This window comes from Patiria miniata, unplaced genomic scaffold (genome assembly GCF_015706575.1).
Source record: "Patiria miniata isolate m_02_andy unplaced genomic scaffold, ASM1570657v1 HiC_scaffold_4, whole genome shotgun sequence".
Classification (NCBI taxonomy): Eukaryota; Metazoa; Echinodermata; class Asteroidea; order Valvatida; family Asterinidae; genus Patiria; species Patiria miniata.
In genome coordinates, this window is record NW_024037071.1 from 6,422,682 (window position 1) to 6,439,520 (window position 16,839).

At 40.5% G+C, this 16,839-nt stretch overlaps 1 protein-coding gene across 4 annotated transcripts in view; it reads left to right on the forward strand.

The window, feature by feature from the left end:
- Positions 1-552: 552 nt before the first annotated feature.
- Positions 553-16,839, forward strand: part of LOC119739711 (glycerol-3-phosphate acyltransferase 1, mitochondrial-like) — a 35,911-nt gene continuing 19,624 nt past the window's right edge. Inside the window, exons 1-3 of one of the 4 annotated variants that reach the window (XM_038214740.1) lie at positions 553-858; positions 14,311-14,540; positions 15,754-15,870. In XM_038214740.1, coding sequence (XP_038070668.1) covers positions 786-858; positions 14,311-14,540; positions 15,754-15,870 — 420 coding nt within the window. In that variant the 5' untranslated portion in view covers positions 553-785. Of the gene's footprint in view, positions 859-5,000; positions 5,543-9,524; positions 9,844-13,682; positions 13,706-14,310; positions 14,541-15,753; positions 15,871-16,839 lie in introns of those variants that run through there. The other 3 variants (XM_038214739.1, XM_038214741.1, XM_038214742.1) reach the window with 3 other exon arrangements.

The window sequence follows — 16,839 nt, forward strand, 5'->3', positions numbered from 1 at the left end:
CTCAACATTTTTTATTAGGTTGCTTCTACGCTCATAAAGCACAAAAAGATACGCCTGAAGTTTTGTCGGGCCGCAAATAATTCGAAATTTGTGACTTCTTGTTCGATGTCTTGTTCAAAAGTAAATAAAATCGAGCCTCATTAGTTTATTCATTTAATTAATTATTGATGTTCAAATAGTACATCGTTGTTGTGCTCTATCTGTACACTTCTTGGTGTTTTTGGTGCTGTTGAAGTGTTTGGTTTGAACAAAGTTCCAAATTTAGCCGTGACAAACAAATCATTCAGACGTTGTTCAGCTTCATATTATACATGTACTTGCGCGTCATGAATACTGATTGCTCATGCGCAGTGCATATTCATTTTGCACGCACAGTCTTGCTATTGGCTGAATGTTGATAACAGCTAACGGCGTATGGTAGATAAACTGCATAATCTTCATGTATCATGCTAATCGTGCTCGTCTAGACATGCAATTCATGACCTTGTTGAGGTTGAAATAGAAATAGCCGTTGTTCACTGATGATTTAAGCCGTTTCAATTTCACAACCAGGCAAGGTGCATGCATGCTACCAACACGTCGAGTGCACGACATCCGTGTCGTTTGAAAGCACGTGCAGCACGGGGGCAAGTTTTGCCCAGCCGTGATCCCCGTCACTCGTCCGCGAGTGACACAAGAAGAAGGACGCTGCGTCGGCTCACGGTGACACTGTCCGTGCTTCCAGACTTCGGATTGCACGATTTTCCTTGTTCCAAGATTACACGTTCCTGGTTCTACATACAGTCATGTACCCCGAGAAGGACCAAATTGACCGGAATCGAAAAGAAAAGAAATCGGTGAAATATATTTCGCCGTCAGGTAATACTCTTTATGCAATATTGTGTGTCGCATAACATTTTTAGTTTTCTGCTTTAAAGTCCCGTTTTTCTTGAAATAAAAAAGGTGGGGATATCCGCGCCCGTACAAAAAGTTTTTTTTGCGGCCGAAAAATGTGGGCAACATTTTTAGATTTTTTTTGCCCCCCCCCCCAGCCAAATCCTGGGTGCGCCATTGACATTGGACGATTATAATAACCATTGTTTAATAACAATAAGGATACGTGTAGTTTTGGGATTTATTTAGGCAGTTTCATTTCAGCTGAAGCGAACAAGTTCTTGTAAATTTCAGTAAAGATATAAAAATGACTGAAACGACTCTCGAAATTATATAAAATGGAAAAGCCTGCTCACGGGTTCGAATAATAATGATATGACATTAAATCCGTCCCCTTGAAAAAAACCTCTACGAAAACAAAGCTTAGGCCTACGTCGAGTATATCATGGAAGTTTGAAATAGCAAATGAACAGGAAAACTCAGTTTTATCATTCCACTTCCTCCTTTCAAAGCTGAAACTTGCGAACTATAGCATTGAAACATGATTTCGCATGCAACATTGAAACATGATTCGGGGCTCACAGAATTGACTTGGATCCTAGTCTGCTTGCACACATTCACGCGCGCAGAGAGCCACGGCCGAACGTCTCATGAGTATCCTAACATGCCAATTTTGGGAAAGATTCCCATATCTGGCCATCACTAAGTCTTGTCACCAAGTGCACAAACACTGTGAGACTGGTCTGAACATATCTAGGCGTTTTCTCAGTAAATATATTTCAATATTTTCCCTGCTAAATTTGACTTTTTAAGACATATTATCACTTTCTGATTGCTGATAGGTCACTGAAGGGAAAAATTAGCGTTTGCCTGATATGGGGATCTTTTTCCCAGCCAATCGGAGTCGACTTTTGTGACGTAATTTCGATGAGAAATGTGAACTAAAGCTGTTAGATTGCAGTGCTGTAGTGCCTTGATGCTGGGCCTTGGCCTTAAGGCTGCCTTAAGGCTGGATTTTAGGGCCTTGGCCTTGGCCTCGAGGCTTGAGGGCAAAAGCCTTGGCCTTGAGGGTTCAGGGCCTTGCAATTTTGAGTCAAGGCTCTTCAAGGCCCATAGATTTTTGAATTTTCCAGATAAGTCTGTTCGAAATGTTGCTGTTACCATTTTAATCGTATCACCATGGAGGAGGGAAGCACCCTATAGATTTGTGTGTTGGGCACACTTCTACTTTTGTAGCATCACATTTTGTTACCATTGTAGTAGATTTGCTGCAACAATATTCTGTTCACTTGTGGGGCTAATGAGATGATCACTTTAATTGCATATAACTATGGAATAGATCTGATTGGTTGTATAATTATGTCTCCCTGATAAGTGCTAAAGATTTGCATGTATCTGTTTTAGATAATGCTGATATTTCTGACCATAATGGGCCAGCAAAAAACAATTCCCCAAATCAGTTTCTTGGATCCCCCTTTTGTTACACTTGGGAGAATTGTGTGTCAATATAGAAGTAAATCATTATTTTGTTTAGTTAAACAATATTGAAGACCTGAACTTATACTTTAATAGATACAGTGCAGTCATAAAACGGTGTAGGCCTATGCGAGCATGCTGATTGCAATTAAAGAAATGTTAACGTTCTTCGTAACGAGCAATTCGTGATGATAAGGGCGGATCCAGGGGGGCCAAAAGGGGTCATGCCCCCCCCCCCCCAAAAAAAACCCCTTTTTTTAATGTGACGTCGTAATAAAGGCAGGCAATGAGTACACCACCATCTTTTCCTCAAAAAACATTGGTTAAAGTGGTCAGAAATTGCCTCAAATCGCACCACAGAGCATCTCGAATCCCAAAAATTTTCGGGGCCCTTAAGCGGGCCCCGAAGCCCAAGCCGTAATTTTTTGACCCACTTTTTTGGGGGGACCAAATTTCTTTGCCCCCCCCCCCAAATTGTGTTCTGGATCCTCCGTTGCGTGATGATGTGTCACTCATGTGACTATAATTAGTTCTATATCAGTGGTCATTTCATAAAACAGGGCCTTGGCCTTGGCCTTGGCCTTGAGGGTTAAGCCTTGGCCTTGGCCTCGAGGCTTGAGGGTCACAGCCTTGGCCTTGGCCTTGGCCTTGAAGGTCAAAGCCTTGGCCTTGGCCTTGGCCTTGAGGGTCAAAGCCTTTGCTCCAACACTGTTAGATTGGTCAAAAATTTGGACGTCATTTTTTGGGTTAACAACGGGTTACAGTTCGCCCGTACCCCCCCCCCCCCCCCCCCCCCGCGCAAATGTCATGCGCACGTCACGGTACGCGAACGTTTTGACATCGGTCCAGCTAGTCACAATTTTACACAAAATCGTCCAATGATATGATCTGAGCATGTGAGATCGTGAATAAAGGTACGCAGGGCATAGCACGGTCATTTTTATTGGGGGGGGGTAACATTTTTTGAAAAGGGCACTTGCACATCCGTGGTGAATTGTAGACTTTTTTTTTTCTCCGGACCCTTGGCCTCCGTAAAATCAAAAAGCAGGGGGGGGGGGAATTTAGGTATGGACTGAAAATCTAATCCACATACCTTGATTCAAGTCGCCTGAAAAATGGGTACCCTGTACTATTGTGTAAATAAAATATTGGCTCCCCGGGCGTGCTTCGGTACGCCGGTCCTTCCCTTCATATCGCCGAGCATCATTACACGTGCTCCGCCGTTGTGCAAACAACTTAATCATCCACATTCACCATCGTGTTCGTGCGCGTCATACTGATTGGCTCCTGCTGCTCCATAATGCATATTCATTTTGCGCGCACCGTTCTTATTGGCTAAATGTTGATGCTACTTGATAAGTTAGCTAATTACACACTAATTACACACACGTCTAGACACTTCATGACCTCGAGAAATGTCTAGCTTTAGGGATAAAGTAGAAAAGGGACTTGAGCCGTAGTGCTCATGAGATCTAAGTGTATGTGAAGGTTTTTTTATAAAAGGTTATTATTCTCAAGTACCTTTGCAACAAATCTGTCATCAGAGTTTTGACAATGACGATTGTAACTTTGGACAATAGTTCTATAATTATGTCTTTGTATAAGTTTTATGACTTAAAGGAAAGTTTACAAGTTCCTATCTATAATATAGGTCTACTGTGTGACCCTAATAATGAATCTGTAATAGGTGGGCGCGAACATCTGAGAATTTTTGTTACACTGGCTTTATTAGCTCCCCGCCCATACCTTGAGGGCTGAATGGTATTAAACACGTACGAGCAAATAGCAACCGATTAAAACTGGTGTGCACATGAAAAGACATTTTCATCGGATGACGCCACATCATCCCTGCCGACGACTGCATGCAACCGTGACACGCTTAACACGTAACAAGGCTTGTGGCTATAGTTTCTTTTGCGTCTCTACAACGCACAAAAAAATGGTTTTAATTATTTCATTCCAATTTGTGAAGTATCTCTAAACTTAATTGGGCGGATCGGACTCTTTCGATGCTCCATATTGACAAAATAGCAAAATGTTACGGATGAAAGCGTTCTTGCCACTTTATGAAAAAAAAATTAAAAAAATACCCACTGTGCTTCGGGACCCAAAACGCAATCAAATATTCGACAATCTAATCTTCCAAATAATCTTCGAGATTTTTGTGTAGTTGAAATATCCTTGGCTCAATTTTATTTGTTGTAGTTGTTAATTTGTGATATAATGAATCAAAAGTTTTTTTTTACTGAAAAGAAAATTCAAGTTTTGTCGTTCAATTTTTGAAATCGTCCTGCTGCTCCCCCGAGTCAGGTACGACTTGACTCGGGTACGACTTGACTGGGGCGTAAATTTTGGGGTACGAGTTGACTCCGTACGAGTTAACCCGGGTACAGGTACGAGTTGACCCATTTCCATCTATAAGGGGGCTCCATGGTATAAGTACATGTACTTGAATTCAACAGGAAACACTGTCACAACAAAAGAAGAAAAAAAACCTTCCCTTTTCTGTTTAAATTTTGACCCAAGTTCACGCCCATTTTGATGTGATTTCATCATCGGATTGTCAAGGTCAAAATACTGACCCTGGAAGTTCCGTCTCTTCTGCCTGATTTGTGATTTCGTCATACCCGTGGTCAAATTAGGGTCAAACGTTGTACGAGAAATTAATACATGTAGCCGTTCTAGGAACCAGACCAGTTCGGCGTCTTTTTTCTCGTGGTTTCTGCGTGTATTTGTGTGAATATTTGGTTATGGAGATTTTTTTTGGCATCGTAGTTTGTGTGATTAAAAGCACGATTTTAAAATATGGGGTAGATTGGTTATAAATATGAGCAAAAAAGACCTAATTTTCTCAATCAGTAATGAAAATAGTCTGATCCCTTGACCATGAACGCATCATTTGACTGCAAAAACACCCGTAGCCGGCCGTACTACATGTATTTTTCCATCAGACATGTCAGAGAAAAGTCTGTTCTTGTGTGCACAGTTACAGCACAGTTTATACTTTTCCCATGAGTTGAACATGTTGAATATGTGAAATGAAACTTGTGTTTGCCTTGTGAACAAAAAGTCTTCCCTTCGCGTATGTGGAAACTGAGAAAACTGACGGGTGCGACAAATGATTATGTGCGCTCTTTGAAAATCGGCCTGGGGTCATTGCACGCGGGCTTATCGTACGCCTTACGATCTGAAGGTAAGCAAACAATCAACTCATCAATGCGGACTTTTTGCAATTCGCTTTTTGATATATTGACTGAAAAGGACTACTTCGCATAGCCCCATAAATGTGGCCTATTTACTGGACTGCCTCCGTAAACATAGGCCACACATCCACATGTACAAAAATCGTGTCGACGGAGCCAAATTTTGATTTTCACATTTAGGCTTAGTTTGTAGGTTTTTTTTGCTTTAGAAGCATACTCACCCTCTTTACAGGCTAATCAGAAAGTGCTGCCTTTTTCAGATGTCTAATTTTTGTGAAATTTCATGTTGAAATTTTGATACGCAAACGTGTAAAAATGAATCTGGAAATTTCACGAAAAATATACGTCTGAAAAAGGCAGCACTTTCTGATTAGCCTATAAAGAGGGTGAGTATGCTTCTAAAGCAAAAAAAACCTACAAACTAAGCCTAAATGTGAAAATCAAAATTTGGCTCCGTCGACACGATTTTTGTACATGTGGATGTGTGGCCTATGTTTACGGAGGCAGTCCAGTAAATAGGCCACATTTATGGGGCTATACTTCGCACAGAATGTATATTTGTATAGGAGGGGGAGAGAATCTGGCCATCACTAAATATTTCCCTCAGTGACCTCAGCCATACACTACAGATAGGCATCAGAAGAAAGTGATAATGTAAATAACGACAAATTAACGTCCTAAATTAGTCAAATTTTTGCAGGGAAAATATTGAAGTATTTACTGAGAAAACACTTAGAAATTTTCAAACCAGTCTCATAGGGTTTGTGCATAGGGTGAGACTAAGAAGCGATGGCCAGATATGGAAATCTTTCCCATTGCAAAAATGATGATACCGGTAAGACTAGCCCCATAAATGTGGCCAATTTACTGGACTACCTCCGTAATGCGTAAATAAAGGCCGCACTTGGAACATGTACTCAAAAATGTAGAACTTTGTCAGCTTTTGATTTTCACAATTAGGCTTTGTGGGAAAAGTTCCATACTCGGATGTCAATTTATCTGCTGCCAAACATATTTATTGTCACCTCACCTTGTCATTTGAACCAAAAGAAATCCAGGAAGCTGTGTAAAGGTGAAAAAAAATTTACTCAAAATGTGTTTTTAGAGCACATTTTGGATGCATACGTCGTGCAGAACTAACTTGAAGCAGCCGGTCAAAAGTGATTGTAGTGGCTGAAAAGACAGCGGTACGTTATACACGTGACATCAACAACCATGACGTCGCATGAGCCTGCCAATGATAGTGCAATACGTCATTATGAATATTTATTTTCTCATGAATATTTAGTTTATTTCAATGGATACTTCAAATACGTCCAAAGATTGATGATTGCAACAGCGATCGTGCGCGGCCTAGCGGTTAAGAGTCTCGTATATCAAGCAAGCGTCAGAGGTTCGAATCCCGATGAAGTAACTGACTGATTAATAAATAGAAAATAAGGAAAGGAGAGGGTGAGTGTAGAGGAGGGAAAGTGGAGGAATAACCATAAAAGATGTAACTTTTGGCGCTAGAAAATTAATTGAAAAAAGTGACGTCCGAGTATGGAATTTTTTCCGGCTTTGTTTGTAGAACTATATTTATGGGATAGAAAAAAAGTGCTGCATTTGTCAAACGTCTATTTTTCGTGTAATTTCCAGATTCGTTTGCACACAGTTGCGTATGAACATTTCAACATGAAATTACATGCAAAATAGACATCTGAAAAAGGCAGCACTTTTTTAATATCCTAGTATAAAGAGGGTGGGTATACTTCTATTAAGCAAAAATAAATTACGAACAAAGCCTAAAATAAATGTGAAAATCAAAATTTGACAAAGTTCTACATGTTCGGGTACTACTCCTAGAACTATGATGCTCCGCGTGACTATGATGCTCCACTCACGCGGAGCATCATAGTTCTAGGAGTATTCGGGTACATGTTCCAATTGTGGCCTTTATTTACGGAGGTAGCCTAGTTGGCCACATTTATGGGGCTACGGTAAGACATGAATCTGGGACTGAGAAACATAATTTCCAATGTTGTTAGGAAATACTTAGAAAATTTTCGTCACTCTTCATAGACTTTCTATACAACCGCTGAAGTATAACATCAGGTTGCATCATTCTTTCCTTTAACCCTTACCTTCCCAAATCCTCTAAAATCCTCTTTGCAAAATTGAGGATTTTGCAGGATTGAGGCTAATATGGCAAAAATGTGTGGCTGAATCGGAGGATGCACTGTGTCAAGGTCTTAGGCCGGACCTTGTGGTGTTCATGCTCAGCCGTGCATAAATTTAGGCCTCGATTATACTTTAAAATCCTCCGCACTGCTCCAGGATGTCACTGGCTCTGCCTCACCATATTGACAGTGATTGCTGGAGGATATTGCAGGGTTGAGGCAGTGGTCACCACTCCAAGGACCACTTTGGGCCTAATTTGTTTGGAATCATCTAGGGCATACAAGGGCAGATAGGACTTATCGTACTACACTGTACATGTAGTTCACGAATAAGATACCACATGTTCAGATGCTGAATATCAGCTATGCCCTAGCCATGCAGCATAATTTTATGGAAAGAGGGCAGGTTTTTGATTTATGAACGGAACACAATTGTTGCAACAATTGGAAAAATTGTTGCAACCTGACTCCACTTTTTCTTCATATATCATCTCAATGAAGGCCACTCATTACAAAAATTGTGATAAGACAGGAATCTGGGACTGAGAAACTTTTCCAATTTTATTACAAAATGTCTTAGAAAAATGTCTTGACCTTCCATAGACTTTGTACACAATCGCGAAAGGGTGTCAGGTTGGAACCTTTTTTTCAAGAACAAGAGGTGTCCTAAACTACAGGATTACAATGAATGCAACATGGACATGATGGAGAGCAAATTTGTCTTGCCTACGGCTAGCAAGGGTGAACCCTTGCTGAATGAGTTAGTTGCCTACTGCTATTGCACCTTCATACTCAGAGTTGTACAATAAGTAAACTAGCTATAGTCTGAAAACAATGGAACATAGGCCAAGGTGCTGTGAATGCAATTAATTGCAAACTAGAGTTTAGGCCTACCGGTACTTTACATAATTTGAATTATTTGCAGCCCAACAATAATTAAGTCCTCGCAGGGTAGACTGGTTCCCACCTCCCATAAAAATTGATAAGGTAGGGACCATGAAACCAGTCTACTTGCAGAGCCAATCTGTTTCGGCACAAACGGAACCAAAAGTTGGAAGTGCCCGATAACCAAAAAGTAGGGTTTTGTTTTCGTTAAATTTAACAAGGAAGTTTGAATATTCAATGATATGGGAACAAACTTGAACTTGTTGAAAAAAAATGAAAAGCAAGAACAGTACTTCTAAAAACACTTTTTAGCCAAAGTAAATGAACAATTTCAAACCTATATTAAAATGTCTGAGTGTCCACAGATTTTGAAGATTTTGTGACTTTCAATAAAAAACACTTTGTTTGGTTTCCCAAATATACAAACTAATAGAAATTTGTTTTTAAAGAATTTAGTACAGTGTCCCATAGAAGGGCTAGTGCATGACTGTAGCCTAGCACAATTTAATTAAGGTTCATTTAACAAAATTGTACACACAATGATTGCTCCATATTTTGATCAAGTTCAATAAATTTTAAGCACATGTGTGTGTTAAGATGGAATGCTAACACATTAAAAAACAACATGAGAGAGAACTCAGATTGAATTGCTTTCAAAGGTATTACGGTACCTACCATCAATGGCTTCATACAAACTACATGTAGTACCACCAGTTCTAGCCAACATTAGGTTTGTGCGTGTGGTGGTGTGAAGAGCAAAACCTTAAAATGGACAACAAGTCAAAAATATAAAGAAGTTAACAAACACAGCTCTGAGATAATAACTAAATAAGGCTACACAATACCTACTACTACCGTTATAGTAACAGCCCTATTTGACCTCTAGTACAGCCCTATTTGACAAAAACTACACTTGTTGACCTTTACGCTATGGGTCAGCACACACAATGGAACTTGGATGCTATCATACATGTAAATACCCATTGTTCACTTTACTTGGAAGTGTTGTTTTTCTGTGGTTCTGCGAGTCTGTTTTAAACCCCCTACATATGCACACTGTCGTTTTGAATGAAAGTCATTTCACATGTGTCGTTCTGTGTGCATGTTGTTAAAGTGCAAAAGATACTTTTGAGGTTAGATTTATGGAAGCCAGAGTCATTGGTATGAACTTCTATTGTTTTCCATTTTGTGGGGCATGGTAGATTGTCGACAAACAACATCTCCTGACACATGTATTGGCAAAATGGGTAAGTTGTCAAAAAAGTACAAAAATACAAAATGTGCGCATACGTACATGTATAATGTACGCATACACACAATATTTGCCTTCTGGTTAGAGAATGAATGTTATTGAATTTAATGAAACACGATGGTCAAAATATTCCTTTCACCTTAAAACCAAGTACATGAAAAGCCGCAAATTGTGTGTTTTATGGGTAACTACGGTAAAAGACCATCAAGAAAAAAAAAGTTGTGTTTTTCCTATTACATTGAAACAACTTTTTGTTCTGTGTTTGCTGTACTATTTAAAGGCTTCACGACATGGCATGGTATGCCATGGCAAAAAATGAAATTACTTTATTGCAACACTTTTGCCAACTTTTTTGTGGAAATAATCCTGCATTTAAATGCAGGATTATTTCCACATAAAGTTGGCAAAAGTGTTGCAAAATGTGATGCAATGTATCCCTATGGTATGTACACATTTTAGGGTAAAATATCCACTAGTGCACTAGGTCCTATCACATTTTTGCAACACATATAGGCCTATATGCCAACCTTAAGATGAGCCAGAAACCAAGCAAAATACCCCAATTTTTAACCATTTCAATCATTTTCAACCAAGTCCGTCACAAGGTCACGTGTTCCACAAGGTCGAATTCAAGGTCAAAGTAAAGGTTGAAGGGGTTGGGGTTTAAATTTTCAATTTTATGGGATCATTGACCCCCAAAACGTGTTTCTTCACTTGGTTGGCACATGTATGTGCTTAACATGTGAATGCTCACACTGACACAATGAATGCCTGTGAATATTGTTTCCAGCTAGACTACACAGACAGTCTTACAGGAATCTTGATTGACAGTGCTATAAAAGTACTTAAAGGGAAAATACAACATTTGCAAACATCAAAAAATAAAACTACCAAATCATTTTGAAATACCTTGCTGGACTGTGACAGTGTAAAGCATCCTGTAAAATCATGGCACCTAGTATACTGTCATTTTCAAGAAAAGTGGTATTTTTGTATCAATTTCCAACGCTGATCGGCCGATCAGCGTTGGAAATAACTGGCTTTTTTTTCAAATACTGGCCCCAATTGACCATCGCACTTGTTTGCAATCGATTACAAACCTATGAACGGGTACGAGCCAGCTAGACTGGTTCCCTGACCTTACAATTCCCCAATGTATGTAAACTGCTCTGTTTCTTCTTATATGGAGTCAGGGAACCAGACTACAGGAAAATGATTGTTTTTCTTGGTTTTTATAGCATTTTCGAACCCAAAACCTCAAAAAAGTCAGTGTAACTATATTTGCTATATATTTCCAACCCCCCAATTCCATCCATTTCTGTATATTCCCTTTAGTTTAACACAGCTTCCATCTTTTGTCTGCTTCATGGTCAGGCCATGTACATGTATAGAGCTTGAATGTCACGAATGACTGGTCAATTAATAGTATTGTCATCTGAGATGAGACAGTACACAACTGTTGCGTAGTGTCTCAACTACACAGCCATATGGTTGCGAAGGGCGATTTCTAAAGGTTACGTAACACTTTATTTTGAATGAAACTACATGTACATGTACACAGACATGGTCACGTTGGCGGGTGAAATCTTTGAAAATTAATTTCTCATGTTTGGAAGACCTTTCAGGATTTATTTCCCCTATAATGATCCAAGTATGTGCTAAAAGTCGTTGTGATATGTTCATTACTTTTCGTTGAAATTGGAAAAATAGGCCTGGCTACGTGCAATTTTGAAAATTGTAACACTGGCGTGCGCAATATCTATCAATCTTTTCAAGCCTCACGAATGTTAATGAGGTTCCATTACGGTGTGCAGTAAACAATGGGATAAAAGCCTCCTTCATGAGTTGTTAATTAACAAATATCACCCTATTTGCCGGCTTCCATTGGTCGATACCGAGATCCAGGCCATGTCACGCCGAGTGACGCTAATGAATATGCTAATATGCCCGTCATCATAGTGTGCTGGGCCGAAATCGGTCGGCCGTAGCGCCTATGGCGCTTTGCTGAACAATGCACATGGGTTGGGTTGCATCGGCAAATTTTTTTTTTGATCGTCTTCGAAATTTTCCATGAAGATGGTTCACGTTTCCAGTTTTAGCGTCCGCAACAACAGATTAAGCTGAAATTCGGAATATACTTAGATGATATAAGTGTTCAACTACTCGTGAAATAACAACTGGGATAAATTCCTTGAAATTGGGATAAATACATACATTTGGGGAAGTTTTCGAACAATTTCTTCCAGACTTGAAGAAGATCAGCTTTGACAGTAACCAGTATTGAGTTTTCGGCATCGATGACGGCGATTTATTCACTGACATGAAGTTTAGAATTTCTTCTTCAGTTACATGTAGAATGTAACATTTCAATCATACCGAGCATATTTTCTGAGAAACACAACGTTAAAAATGCCATGTTTTTGGGGGTTTATGAATTTCACTGCTCTGTTATAGCGTCTAAGTACGTACATGTTTTGTAATCAGATTAGTTTTGCCTAACAACAGCGACGCTTTGCAGTTAGCAACCATATGGCTGTACATGTGTGTGCATATCATTTAGAATACCTTTAGAGCTTTCGGTTTTACCCTCAGGGACAAAAGGTACCCAATCATGCGAACAGGGCCTGCAATTTAGTGGCTCTGCTAACCACAGCAATCTGTACTTCAGTTTGTAAGTTGTGCTTCCATTCATTGCTAGCAAAGAAATTCTGTGCTGACTCTGTATATTTAAGCACAGAATCCATACTTATAAGAGGAACAAATGCGCAATAGCGAACAATTCTTGCAAACATGTGAAATATTGTAACAAGTAATGCAGAATTTTCTACTACATGTAGGTCCAGTTCTCTGCCAATGAAATTTCTTGTATCATGTAACTCCCTGATGACGGAGTGCGAACGAACATTAAGCCATTTGAACTGAATTAATTGCCGCTATCAGGCTGTGAGTGGCTGCCATCTTTAAATGTTACACATTTCTGCCAATACCTCCAGTATATATGTGGTCAATGAAATGAATTAATTATGCAAAATAAGACTGCGTCTTGATCTCCAGATTCTGACCATTCAGCGGGCACCTTTTATCGGGTTTTCTGTAACCTGTTGGTGTATTACAAAAACAAACTGACCTATCAACAGCTTAATCCACATTTCTGATCGAAATGACTTCACTCTTTCTATTAAAAGCCGACTCCGATTGGCTGGTGCGCAGGCTTGCATAAAATTTGCATTGCTCAGGTATATCAGACGTTGGTTATGGAGAGGGTTCTGTTGGACAATGGGTGATACTTCTGGCTAGTCATTGGTTAGTTGGAGCTACCGGTATCTCCCCATTCAAATGGGGAGCTAATGTACATCCGCGTTCGCATTATTTGTTGGTGCCTAGATACTTTTTGTCACGCCCAACATGCGTGATTTTCTCGGAACTCTGTACATGATGGGACAGCCACTGGAAAGTTATGTTGTTTCAGACCCAACAGCAGTTCGGCTCATTACTCCTTTGGAAACATGCATTCTGAGCCATGCTTGCATCACAAAGCCCCTGTCTGGCACAGTAGGGCGACTTATTGATTATGGCTTAGGCCTCACACCTCATGTGCATCATCTGTCTGAGGCTCTAAGAAGAGAACTAAATCACCTATTGAAGTTGCAAGATTGATTGGAAGCCCATTGTCCATCAAAGTGTAAGATGAAATCTTACACTTTGTGTAGTTGAGAAATTATTCACACATGGTGTTTCCGCAAACCTTTCATTATTTAGTATCTCCACCATGCAAAGCCTCAAATCTTACGTAAGATGAAATGTTGAGCACTTAGGATTATTTTATTCCTGATGAGAATTATGGAGTGTTTTCCCAGGTCTGTGATTCGATTTTTAAAAAGTTACAACTCGTCAACCTGAGGGTCATTGATAAACTGGTTGATTGGTTATTCTGAAAAAGGACCACATTTGCAATTTGGTCTTTGGTTGGTACTGATCTTTTTTGCTGGATTTCCCTTTTTTTCCAAACTCTTAACCAGAGTTGAAGTAAAGCCAATCATAAGTCAGTCACAAGCCAAATCACAAGGCAGTCACAAGCCAAATCCCAATTCAGTCACAAGCCAAGTCACAAGCCAAATCACAAGTCAGTTACAAGCCAAATCCCAAATCAGTCACAAGCCAAATCCCAAATCAGTCACAAGCCAAGTCACAAGCCAAATCACAAGTCAGTTACAAGCCAAATCCCAAATCAATCACAAGCCAAATCGCAGGTCAGTCACAAGTCAAATCACAAATCAGTCACAAGCCAAATCACAAATTGCAAATAACAGGGGGGAACAAAAAATAATACATGTATACATGCTGTAGTTTAACTGAATATCTTGTAACTCGCATACAATTTAGACTGGGCGACTTGTGATTGTCTTGTGATTATAAGTTAACTGCAACTCTGACTCTAACGATGCTTGTATTTTCTCATCAGGAAGTAAACCCTGCAAAATGAACTTGGAGAAGATGGAAGAGGTGTATCGTAAGTGGGAGGCCAGAGCAAATCCTGCTCAGCAGAACTCACAGACACGGATGGTATGGACGCCAGCCGAGGCAGGGGGCATGCCCATCAGCAAACAGCGACGAAACGACAAATTCAGGGAAGATCCACCTCCAGAAAGACGGAGACGACGCTCAGGGAAACTGTCGCATCCGCCATCACTGGTCAGTAAAAGCATAATGTGCATGCGCTCTAGGGGTCACTGTGTAGTCTTACAGTTACTTAGTAAAGGCATTAGGTGTAAGACGAATCCCCAATTTTGTTTCGACTTTAGCTTCTTCAAAATCGTGCCAATGAGACTACACCAACAAATGGTCGTTTGTAACAAGACTTGGTGTTTAGGAGCTGAAATGAACCAAAATTGTACAGGAGTCTGTCAAATAGGGGAACTAAATATCTTGATCCATTGTTCGCTCAGACTAGTTGTCTGTTTTATGGGCTCCGTGCACAAGTACCCCCTCAACGCTCACAGAGAGAGACTTGGAGGAGACCACTGGGAGAGACATGTGAACGCATAGTCGCCAACGGCTAACGCTCATGCCAAGATGCTATGGCTTTCTGCACATTCAGAATGAAATAAGTCATGCATACTTTGTGCTATATGTGCGTGAACCAGTACGTGCATGCCATGTGTCCCGTCTACTTGGCTATCAAAAATGTGTAAAAAAATGCCTTGTCTTGTATGCACACGGAGCCCATACTAGGAATGGCAGAATTTTACTTTCCAAAGTATTCAGGCTTCTTTGATACACATTTTATGAATCGTCATTGCTTTTAGACTTTTCCCAGTTATGAAATGATGGTTGTACCATACATATACTGTGACAAATTCAGATCTTGGGTCCAACTTGATCAATATTTTTGTAGTACATGAACTGTCTTGTAAGCCCATTCATTAATACCTTCATTATAAACATAATTCACTAATGTATAAATGCGAGTTAGGAGTTAGAATTTATGCAATAGGTAATCTGATAAGAATTTACTGGTACTAAATGCAGTGCCCACATAATTTAAAGCAGTACCGGTACCTTGTACTCTACTTAATGTACATATGTACTGATTTTATCTCAAAAGTTGGCAATATGGGCAGTGTTAATGGACTTTTCTCGTAAACGTAAACAGAACCAAAGAACAAGGTTTTTTGCTATATTTGGAAATGAAAAAGCACAACTTGAACCAGTCCACGCTGGGATTATTTTGACAAGAAAGGAAACAAGGCACGGGATTACCTGGCCCAGGAAATTGGAATTTCCTTCACACAGAGTTCACAGGCTCTAAAACAAAGCCTCTTGACCCCAAATGTATGGTCTAATTGTAAGAGAGGACAAGATGTAATGTGATCGTGGTATCTCTTCTTCCTTTTATCCTGAGCAGGATCTGGTTCCAGAGTTGGCGCGGTTCAAGTATACACCGCCAGCATTCTACGACATGACTGGAGGGCAGCGACCATTCATGGGCAGATGCTGCGCAAACTGCACCAGTGGAAGCAGGGTGAGTCCAGAAGGAACTCTCCCTTGAATCCAGTGCTTTATCATGAGTACAGTGGTGTAGCCACAGGGGGGCGTGGGGGGGGGGGGCGACAGCCCCCCCCCCCCATGAAACCTTGTTGCCCCCCAGTCGCCCCCCACTGAGATTTTGAGTTTCTAAAAAAATTATCATTGATCTACATGACGCCCCCCCCATGAAATGTTCCAGCCCCCCCACTGAAAAATTCCTGGCTACGCCACTGCATGAGTAACAATATTTGCAGTGCTGTAGTTGAGTCCATCTTAAGTCCATCACAAGTTGTCCAGTCTTAGTCAAGTCACAAGCTATTCAAGCAAACTGTGGTAAATGTGTGTTTGTCCACTGACTAGACTTGTGAGTAGACCCATGAATGAATTAGGACCTGAGTTGTGATGGACTTGTGATGGACTGAAAAATGTGCACCCTTGAAGCCACTAGTTCAGACTAATTTGGAAACCTAGAGGTACATGAATGTAAGATTGATCTATGTGCTCCGTGCACAAGTACCCCCTCAATGGTAAGGAAGGGAGAAATGGGAGAGGCCACTGGGAGAGACATTGGAATGCATTGCCGACGCTGCCTGATGCTCATGCAAAGACGCTACGGCTTTGGCACATTCTGAATAAAAGAAGACAGCGTACCTTGCACTATACGTGTGTGAACCAGTACAGTGTTTGCCAATGTGGTGTGTCCTGCCACTGGGCTCTCAAAAGTGGTGAAAAAGGCGCCCTCTCTTGTTCACGCACAGAGAGCTCATGGGAGGATTCTTTTGGATTGAGGACAGTTGAGACCTACTTGTTGTTTATTTGTAATTTTGCTTCAGTAGAGGTTCCGGTTCTCGTATTGGAACCGGGTAGAACCGGGAAACCGAGGGAACTTCCCAGTACTAGTTCCTAGCCTGTGTATAAGTGAATTGAGTTTCTGACTGTCTGTGACTGATCAAACAATAGGAGG